The sequence below is a fragment of the Anopheles merus genome, unplaced genomic scaffold (assembly GCF_017562075.2).
Source record: "Anopheles merus strain MAF unplaced genomic scaffold, AmerM5.1 LNR4000153, whole genome shotgun sequence".
Classification (NCBI taxonomy): Eukaryota; Metazoa; Arthropoda; class Insecta; order Diptera; family Culicidae; genus Anopheles; species Anopheles merus.
This window is the reverse complement of record NW_024427733.1, coordinates 3,686-14,512: the sequence shown is the minus strand read 5'-3', so window position 1 is coordinate 14,512 and position 10,827 is coordinate 3,686. Positions and strand designations below refer to the sequence as shown.

Below are 10,827 nucleotides of genomic sequence, written 5' to 3'. Positions count from 1 at the left end.
ATAGAACAACTCAAAACATTGCATCAGAAGAAGGGCTTATCGCAGTGGCTTACCGCAGCAATGACGATAAAAAATAGAAAAGGGGATCCCCTTAGGGGCTTACAGGGTTTTCGAGGATTATATAGACATGTTCAGCGAATTGTAGATTCGTTCAGGCATATAATAGACTCTTTCAGCGAGATATAGAATTGTTCGGAAGTAGGCGTTGACATGTTCAGCGATTCTGTAGTGTTGTCATTTGTTTTGTTTACACACTGTGCCGCAGGGTTCAATTTTTCATTCTTAAATATCCTAAAAATAGCTAATAATCATTCCTCAAGCTGTTTAATACATGAATTAGTTGAAAAAAGCATTTTTTTCGAAAACCGTTTGTTTACCTCCTGATGAGAACGATCCAAGCTGCAGTCCAAGGGGCACGAAAGTGACAGCTCTACAGTATAACCGAACTAGTGGTGGGAGCTCGGAATCGGACCTACCCGATTCCGATTCCGTGTTCGGAATCCCGGAATTGATTGATTGATTGATGGGAATTGATTCCGATGCTGGAATCGATTCCGATTCCGGAGTCGATTCCGGAGCCGATTCCGGAGCCAATTCCGGAATCGATTCCGGAGCCGATTCCGGAGCCGATTCCGGAGCCGATTCCGGAGCCGATTCCGGAGCCGATTCCGGAGCCGATTCCGGAGCCGATTCCGGAGCCGATTCTAAAGCCAATTCCGGAGCCAATTCCGGAGCCAATTCTGGAGCCGATTCCGAAGCCGATTCCGGAGCCGATTCCGGAGCCGATTCCGGAGCTGATTTCGGAGCCGATTCCGGAGGTGATTCCGGAGTTGGCTTCGGAGCCGAGCGGACTCCGGAGCGAAATCAGTTCGGGAATCTCCATGAGAATGGATCTTTTACAAGTAAATTTGGATTTTTGCGGTTATCAATACGTAGTATGATTGGACCCAATCGCCTATTTTTATGGCGATGCCGAAACTGACTCCGTTTGGTAGCCGATTCTAATTTATGAGCCATTTTCGACTCGAGAGCCGACTTCGATTCCGGAACCAATTCCGGAACCGATTCCGGAGTCGATTCCGGAACCAAATCCGATTCCGGAACCGATTCCGGAATCAATTCTGGAGCCGATTCCGGAGGCGATTCCGATTCCGGAAGCGATTCCGATTCCGGAGCCGATTCCGATTCCGGAGCCGATTCCGGAATCAATTCTGGAGCCGATTCCGGAATCGATTCCGGAAACTGATTCCGGAACTACTATCCGGAATCGATTCCAGAAAACTGCGGAGCTAGCCGGAATCGATTCCGACAAAAACTACATTTTTCCCATCACTAATGCAGACGCTTCGTTGAATATAACGTCATGGCTAATCACTATACGATCGGAGCTCGTATCCACAAGCCTGTACGCTTTCTCTTGAACACAATAGCCAACTAGTCTCAATCGACTTGCTTTGGGCTCCATCTTGCCTCGTTTTTCTATTGGTATTTGTGCCCACGCTTCACACCCAAACACTTTAAAATGGTCGTAAGATGGCTTTTTACCGAACCATTTTTCGAACGATGACATACCAATTGTACGCGATGGTAGTCTATTTTGAGTGTATGCGGCAGTGAGGATGGCTTCGCCCCAGTACTTCATATCCATGTGTGCGTCTTGCAACATGCACAATGCCATTTCTTGTAGGTGCCGGTTTTTTCGCTCGGCGACACCATTTTGTTGTGGCGAATATGGCTCTGTTAGTTGGCTCACGATGCCTTCATTTTTGTAGAAATTTTGTAGCGTCTTTCCCGTGTACTCTCCACCATTGTCCGACCGTATGGCTTTCGGAACCATGCCAAAATGGGTTTTGCAAAAGGCTACAAAATCCCGTATAAGTCTCTCCGCGTCGGACTTATTTTTCATGAGATACACAAACGCCATCCTCGAATAATCATCGATAAATGTGATAAAATAGCAATTACCACTCGGTGTATGCGGAAAGGGACCACATACGTCAGTGTGAACAATATCTAAAATATTTTCACTTCTTTTGTCTAGCCGCTTAAATGGCAATCGCGCCATTTTTCCTTCTAAGCAACACACACACTCTTAACACCGCACTCCTTTAGCTTTGAATCACCATTAAAAAGTTGCTGAATTATCTGTGTGTCGCGATGCCCGAGCCTTCCATGCCATAAATGTAGACAAGCGTCTTCTTTTTTAGCGGTTGTACTCACCAAAGCATCCACGCCGCTGCTCAGCTTGTACAAATTTCCGCATCTCTCCGCCACGGCGATCACTCTATCCCGCAGCTTTATTTCACATGTATTCACATGAAACACCACATGCATGCCTTTTTTCACCAAACTGCTTACAGATATTAGTCCGCTTGCCAATTTCGGTACGTAAAGCACTTCACACACTTTTATTGCCCCTCGTTCTCCATCCTGGTTCACACACGCTAATGTCCCGGAATCAACGCCTTCGATCTTAGCTTTTCCACCATCGGCTAGTGTTACGTGCATTTCACTACAACTCTCCATTCTTTCAAAGAAAGTTCTATCGCTCGTCCTGTGTCGCGATGCACCACTATCGATGTACCAGTTTCCTGGCGCTGCACTGTTTGTCATCCAAGCCATCGGTTCTGCCGCTTCGCTGTGAGCGACTTTCGCCGAATTACCGCTCTCACCTTTGCTTTGTGCTTGAGCACGGTTCAACAAACGACAATTTCGCTTAATGTGGCCAGCCTTGCCACAATGGTAACACACTACACTTGTATTAGTGTCTCGCTCAGACCTTTTGTATTTGCTCGCCGATACACGAAATACTTTGTTCTCTTGTGAACCACTACCCGCGCGTTCACGTCGCTTCTCTCCTTCAGCAAGTAATTTGCTCTTCACCAACTCTAATGTGAGATTATTGGCGGAAACCTGTTCTTATGCCGTCATTAAAGGATCGTACGATTCCGGCAAAGAACACAATAACATGGCTACTTGCCATTTTTTCGGTATTGGCTCTCCTAAATCTGCTATCTGCTGGACGATATTGGAAAACATCTGTAGGTGGTTTTCCATGTCGCCTCCTTCCGCTAATTCCAGGCGCGTAAGCCGCTTTAGCAGGTACACCTCCGACCCCATCCCGTGGTACTCTTTCAACGCAGTCCACGCATCCTTTGCCGTTGCAGCGTTTCGCACTAAACCCACTTGGTTATCATCTACACACAAACCGATTGTCGCACGAGCACGCGAATCTTTTAGGCTCCACGCAGGCGTCACTTGCTCTGGTTTTTCTTCACTTATTGTGCACCACAGCTCATCGCGTTCGAGGAGCATTTGCATTTTAAACCTCCACGTTTGGTAGTTTTGGTTCGTCAACCTTTGCACAATAAATCGCTGGGAGTCCGCCATCTCGCCTGGGCCTATAACCTGTTCGCAGAATCGCAATGAAGTAACGCAGCACACTTGAGTTCAGAGTTCAGAACGCAGAGAGAGATTTTATTCAACATAGCAACTTACTTTATACCCTGCCTCCTGTCACTTAACATTATATTCATGCCAGGTAGCATCACGCCTGACAGTGGTAAACCATTATTCCACAGTACTAACACAGATGCACTATGCCGAGGCGACAACAATCAGCAAAGACGGAAAGCACTCGAGTAAGATAATCCGAATTAAACCAAGAAGAGACCGGCAGTGTGCATATAATTGTGTACACGTAATAGTTTTGTACGTTTCAAACCTGTATATTTGATGTTATAATTGATTATAACACATTGCATACGAACCAATTCGTTCGGAGCAGCCGGATTCGAAGCGGGTGGAACCCGGACTACATATTTATTTTGGAGTCGGATCCGGATTAAGAATGTCGGAGTGGAAGTGAATTCACGAATCCAATCCGAAGCTCCCTTTGCTTAAAAGGGTTTTCCAATTGAGTTTAGACTAGCAGCATACTTTTTTTGAATAGTCGCAATAGATTCTTGACTAGCATCCACTATTTTTGATTATGAGCAATGGATTATTGACTAGGAGCAATTGATTTCAGCAGGTCCCTGCATCACAGTCTAAGAGCGTCGCGTTTATAACACCCGGTGTGACAGATCAACTTGAATAATAATATGTGGATAATATTTAATTTCATCCGCTCTTTTGTTTAAATCATTTATTTTAGTATTGTATATCATCCACAAAGTAAGATATATTTTATCTGATAGGTTTTCGGTGCTATTGTTTTGATTTTATGAATGCACAATACAACACAAAAGCACTTAACGGCTGAATTGAAATATGCAGTAGTGGATCCACAGACATAAGCTAACCAAAAGCTAGATTGAGCAAGTTTTTCAGAGTGACCATGTGTAGTTCTATCGATTTTCGATCGAATATCGGTTTACAATTGAGCATACTACACCTCTATTTTTTTAACTTAAAAACAAATATTTTTCTAAGTATTCACCGTTCAACCATAAAATTGGAATTAAATAAATTTTCGAGCGAATAAAAAGTTGTTTTTACCGAAAAATAACCGAATATGCTTTGAATTTCCTACCGATAACATCTAAAAACAATCTGGTCAATCCGCGTCAGCGACCGGCCTGCTGAAATCAATTGCTCCTAGCCAAAAATCCATTGATCGTAATCAAAAATAGTGGATGCTAGTCAAGAATCTATTGCGACTATTCAAAATAAGTATGCTGCTTATCTAAACTCAATTGGAAAACCCTGTATAGACCGCTGCTTTTATAAGTTCGATATATATGTTGTTTTTAATGCGCGGGCCTTTCTCGCAAAGCGTGCTATGTTAGCAATGCGTAAGTTACAATTACGTGAGAAGGCCGGCCTAACATTTTTCGTACTTTCTAAACTAACTTAGTTTCCTAATTAATTGATGAACACCTAAAATTGTACCTTACTATTTCTTAGGCCGCAAATACACGACGCGCGTTTAAACGCGTATACAGTTCCGCGGGCGCGGAAACGCGCGTCGTGTATCTCCGGCCTTAAAGAATCATATGGCCTAACTTCAATTTACCTTAATTAACTGTTACAGTTCACACGAAGAGCAAATAAAAGCCAACTTGCTAGTTTGGTGGTTAACTATGAACTGATTTATTACTAAACATGGCATAGGCTACTATGCCTAGGAAGTGAAATTCTGCTGAGGCAAAATCCCACTGTTAGGTAGTCATAGCCTACTACATCTCCCCCTTTTTAATAAAGGTCGTATGATGAGAGCCATCGAGGGATTCTCGGTGTTCGTACGGAACGACGTAGTAAGCTTGCGATGGATTCGGATGCGACGGATTCAGATGCGATAGATTCGGCTATCACGGATTCGGATGCGATGGATTCCGATGCTGATGCAGATGGTTGTTCATTGGTTGTTGGCGGGTTAAAATCGGTTGGCGGATTTTCAAAAACAGGAACATCAGCTGGCACCGTAGAGTTCAAATTAATAGCAACATGATTGCCAGCTGGTTTCACTGCTGCAGTAGTACCAACTTCTTCTAATAAAACTTCCCATGGAAGTTGTTGTTGTTCTTGCCCAGGGGTTTCGGAACCGTAGCGAGAACGCATTTGGTTGACATGCGATCTAACCAGCTTCTGTCTTCCATGCAAGCCAAGCGACACGACATAGTGAACGGATCCTTTGGTTCAATGGCTCGACCAGGAACCCACGACTTTTTGTTGTGTACGTGTTGTTCAACATACACCAAGTCATTCTCTACAAATGATCGCTTGACCGCTCCATGCCGTTTGTTGAATTGTTGATTTTGTTTGTGGTTAATGGCTGCAGTCGGAGGAGATGGTTTCCTCAACAGATCCAACGTAGTGCGCATCGTTCTTTTTAAAAACGCTTCGGCTGGAGACGTTCCCTTAGGTGTATTCCGGTTGGGTGTTGATCGGTACACTGAAAGAAACGTCTGTAGATGCTGTAATGTTGGTGATTCCCCCTTACCTAACTTCTTAAGGCCGCGTTTGAGGGAATCCACGAAACGTTCAGCTTGGCCATTCGACTGCGGGTGGTATGGAGCAGTACGAATATGGTTGATGCCATTCTCACTGCAAAACTGTTGAAACTGTCCGCTCGTAAACTGCGTTCCGTTATCTGAGACTAGCGTGTCTGGATTGCCGTAACGGGAAAATGTTTCACGAAGCAGGTCCAATGTTGTTGTCGTGGTGATGGATCTAGTGCGAAAAATTTCGGGCCACTTAGAGTAGGCATCTACAATTACGAAATAGTGATGTCCGTCGATTGGGCCAGCGAAATCGGCGTGTACTCGTTGCCACGGCTGGTCCGGAAGAGGCCATGATTCCAGGGTTGCTTTCGTCGGAGCCTTCGCTGCTTCAGTACATGCATCGCACTGACGAACGAATTGCGCCACATCGTCGTCAACATTCGGCCAGTAAATGTAGCTGCGAGCCAGAGACTTCATCCGCTCCATTCCTGGGTGCCCACGATGTAGCTGGCGGACGATTCGCTTCCGGAATTTTTGATGGAACGACGATTCGATCGCCGAACATGACTGGCAGATTGTTGATGGAGTCTTCGAGAATCGCCTTTGCTTCGGATTCAACATAGACGGCAGCTATGACGTAATCCTCATCTGGTCTGCGCTGTGATGACATCAGCCGGGACAGGAAGTCTGCGTAGCCAAAATTCATCGTCGAGATGTGCTTGATCTCGAAGTCATACAGGAGAAGTGTCAAAGCCCATCGTTGCAGACGATTGGCTGTGTAAACTGGTATTCCTTTTTTCGAGCCGAAAACTTTGAGCAGCGGTTGATGATCGGTTTGGAGAGTGAAATGACGTCCGTACAGCATCTTATGGAAACGGGTGACAGCAAATATCAACGTCAATGCTTCCTTTTCCACTTGGCCGTAGTTCATTTCCGCTGCCGTCAGTGAGTGAGAAGCATGTGCGATTGCCTTCACCTCACCGGTGGGGAAACGATGCATGACGACAGCGCCTAGACCATACTTCGATGCGTCTGCCGCGACGATGATCTCCTTAGATGGGTCATAGTGAGTAAGCAGCAGGTCGGAGAGTACAATGGTCTTAAACTGCTCAAAAGTTTTCTGACACTCTTTTGTCCAGTTCCAGCGAGCATCCTTTTTCAGTAGGTCATCCAGGGAATCCCTGAGGTGCTTCATCTGTGGAACGAATCGACCATAATAGTTGATAGCTCCGAGGTAGGAGCGAAGTTGCTTCACGTCCTTCGGGGGTGGCATCTTGGCAACGGCTTCTGTTTTGGACGGGTCAGGCCGAACACCGTCCTTGTCGACGATCAATCCAAGGAAACCGATCTGGGAAAGCGCGAAACGACATTTTTCAAGGCGTAAATGGAAACCATACTCACGGGCGCGTTCGAGAACAGCATAGAGGATACGGTCGTGCTCCTCTTTGGTGCGGCCAGCAATGAAGATATCATCAAGGTAAGGTTTCACTCCAGAGATGCCAGCCACCATGCTGTCAATAATGTGTTGGAAAGCGCCAGGTGCCGACTTGACTCCGGGAGGAAGTCGGTTGTACTGGAAAAGGCCGCAATGTGTGTTCACGGTAAGCAGCATGCGCGATTCCACCTCGACCTCAACTTGTAGATAGGCGTCTGATAAGTCAAGGTGTGTGAAATAGTGTGACCCAGCCAGCTCCGCGAAAAGATCGTCAGGATGAGGTAGAGGATGACGGTCACATTCCAGCGCGTTGTTCAGCCCCGTAGAATAATCACCGCACACACGGACCGAAACATTGTCCGACTTCCGTACGACGACTATTGGTGCTGCCCAGTCCGAGAATTGAACTGGAGAAATTATACCGTTTGTTTCGAGCCTTTCGAGTTCCGCATCTACTTTGGGAAGAGCCGCATACGCCACTGGTCGCTTCGGACAGTAGCATGGACGGGCATCAGGCTTCAAGTATAACTTCACTTGCGCTTTTGTGCATCTACCCAGCGTGCTTCGAAAAACCTCCGGAAACTGGTGCTTGAGGCGATCAACGTATTGGTCAGAGTTTTGATGTACGACGTTGACCAAGCTGTTAATCGGTACGAACCACAGATCAAACAGATCCATAGTATCGATTCCCAAAACGTTGAGATCGGCGCTATCAGAGATGAAAATGCGCCCTGTCTTGGTCACGTCGTTAATAGTGATGTCGGCTTGAAACTCTACGAGGAGATTCAAATCACTACCAGACGCTGTGACAGCAGATTCATCGGTCGGTTGAGTGGGTGGTCGTCCGATGGTAGCCCATGTTTCGTTCGAAATGATGGTGATGTCGGACGCCGAGTCGTGCTGAAGCTTGACTGCTACCCCGTTGAGCTCGACCGAGACGAATTTGCGTTTTCTTCCGACGTTGCGAACAGTGTAAATGCCATTCGTCTTCATGCTCTCTTTAGGCTTCCATTGCTTGAAAGGCTTAGATGCAGCGGGCTTACTGCTTGAACAGTAGCCTTCTTTATGTCCTTGCTGCTTGCATCTAGTACACATGTGCGATGCAAACGGACATTCACGAACCTAGTGCAGTTCCCCACATTTCCTGCAGGGTGTCTTGGGCACTTTGTTGGTCTTCTTCGAAGAGGAATGATTCTGGTTGCGCGAAATGGCGTTGACGGAGCAAGCCTCCTTGTTTTCCACCATCTGCGAGTCATGCTTGATGTTGGCCACACGATGACATTCTTTCACCAGGTTTTCCAAAGTCACCTTACTTGCAGCTTCTCCTTGTTCAACAACTGCAGTTTCATCAGCTTCCAGTTTCGAAATCAATCTAGCTCGGATGTCCGCATCCCGTGGCGATTGGAGTCCACAGACAAATCGGAGAGCTTTGAATTGATCCGACGTGAGCTTGGAAAGTTGAAACGCTTCGCAGTGTTTGTTGACCATGGCAGCATACGAAGTAAAATCATCCGCATCACTTTTGGCGTACTGCAGGCACTGGTAACGGGAGTGAAAAACCGACTTCTGGCGACCAAACAACTTCTTCAGTTTTGTAACGGTCTCATCCAGAGAGAAATCGCGAGGATGCTTTGGCAGAATAGTGTTCACGTACTTATCGTGCTGAGGGGTGCTCAATTTGCGTAGAAGCAATCTCACACGGGCGGCATCGTCTAGAGAATGACCATCCTGAATGAAGACGTCTTCGTATCTAGCGTACCATGCATCAAAGAAAACACCTGCGTCCGGATCGTACAGGAAATCTTGGATTCCATTTGCCAACGACTCGATTGTCTTCTCGCTTCCACTAGCCGCCGTCGAAAAAGTTCGATTTACTAAATTTTCGATTTGCTGCTGCTGCTTCGCGACGAGATTCGTGAGTTGGACGATGGCGTTTCGCAGATCCTCTTGGGACATTTTCGTTATTCGATGATTTCGCTAAAAATACCTTCGAGATGCTTCTGAACTTTTCCTCGTCGCCAAATGTTACAGTTCACACGGAGAGCAAATAAAAGCCAACTTGCTATATTGGTGGTTAACTATGAACTGATTTATTACTAAACATGGCATAGGCTGCTATGCCTAGGAAGTGAAATTCTGCTGAGGCAAAATCCCACTGTTAGGTAGTCATAGCCTGCTACATTAACTTTATTTCTTACTGTCAATTAATTCAAAATTAAACCTAACGCTCCTACGCTTATCCCTTATTTTACTTATTATGCTCTCTCCCGATGGCCCGTATCGTATAAGGCCGCAAATACATCCCGCTGCGAAAAGCGATCGAAAACTTGTCAGCCACTCGCTCAATGTAGCTAGAGAGCAAAAACCAATAACGATAAAGCGAGGTGAAAGGGAAAAGAGAGAAGAAAGAGAACGTGGATGTGAACTATTTTTCGGACATTATCATTTTTGCGCCAACACGGTCGCGTACCGGAGCTTTTTTGTCAAAAAGAGACATACACATACAGCGCGCTCTCTCGAAATACCGTAAACGCTTCAACCGATCAAGAGCTTCGATCGGTTCTTCGGACATTTCTGCTCGCTTTCTCGATCGGTTTCGGCGGAAAGCGAGCTAGAAAGCGAGCTCAAAAACTGCCCGCTGCGCAAAGCGACGGAAGGCGTTATGGCGTTCTGAGAATTTTATCATGCCTTCCTTTCTCTCCAACGGCAAATTTGTCGAGCAGCTCGTCGAGCTACCCGTCCCTGGCTCCGCCTCATACCCCTCGCCTGAGAGCGCTCTTACAGGTATCGATGTGTTGGTGCGTCAGACGGCCAATCGCTATCAGCCGTCGTCCGTGCCTTTTCTCTCCATAGCGCTATCTCTTTCTCGCGTGTGGACAATGCTCATGAGTTGCTGTGGCGCCTAAAAAGCCGTTAATAAACATTGCGCCGGTAAAGTTGCATTTTTACAAATCAAACCGAAAAAGCGCAATGAGTTCAATCGCTGCCACGTAAAAATGACCAAGGAATCGCTAGCTCACGTTGGAGGGTTTGCTGTGCAACGCGCAGAACCCTAATTCGCATGATCACGTTCAGCCTGGCGCTGATTTTCATCAGCTTTCCGTTCCGCCGGCATCTAGAACGCAAGCTGATTGTGAAACCGGTATACCTACTGGAAAGTTCACTGGCAGTTCCTGGGGCCTGCCATCGAACTGAATGTGCTAAGCATTAAGCATAACTTTCTTACACTAAGCTTTTGCTTTCGTATGGTTTAGATTACACAGATATGCTGAGCCGTCAGCGCATGGGTGTGTACGTGCGTGTGTATGCACTTTAGCCAAATGTGCTTTCTTCCGGAATGTTATGATCCATCGGTCAAAGAAAGGAAGGTGGTTATGACTGTGGCGGAAGGACGAGTTGAGGTCCATGTAAATGGTAACTGATGACCGGGAGGAGGGGGTACTGCAC

At 46.4% G+C, this 10,827-nt stretch overlaps 1 protein-coding gene and 1 pseudogene across 1 annotated transcript; both read right to left on the bottom strand.

Annotated features, from left to right (window-relative positions):
* Window positions 1–5,492: 5,492 nt before the first annotated feature.
* On the bottom strand, window positions 5,493–6,431 carry LOC121601722 (uncharacterized protein K02A2.6-like). The gene is made up of 2 exons (XM_041930528.1): window positions 5,950–6,431; window positions 5,493–5,856 (listed from the first exon to the last, which is right to left on the bottom strand). Exons 1-2 carry the CDS (start codon window positions 6,429–6,431, stop codon window positions 5,493–5,495), a joined length of 846 nt encoding a protein of 281 aa, XP_041786462.1.
* A 423-nt stretch (window positions 6,432–6,854) lies between these two features.
* LOC121601721 lies at window positions 6,855–8,373 on the bottom strand (annotated as a pseudogene).
* Window positions 8,374–10,827: the final 2,454 nt, after the last annotated feature.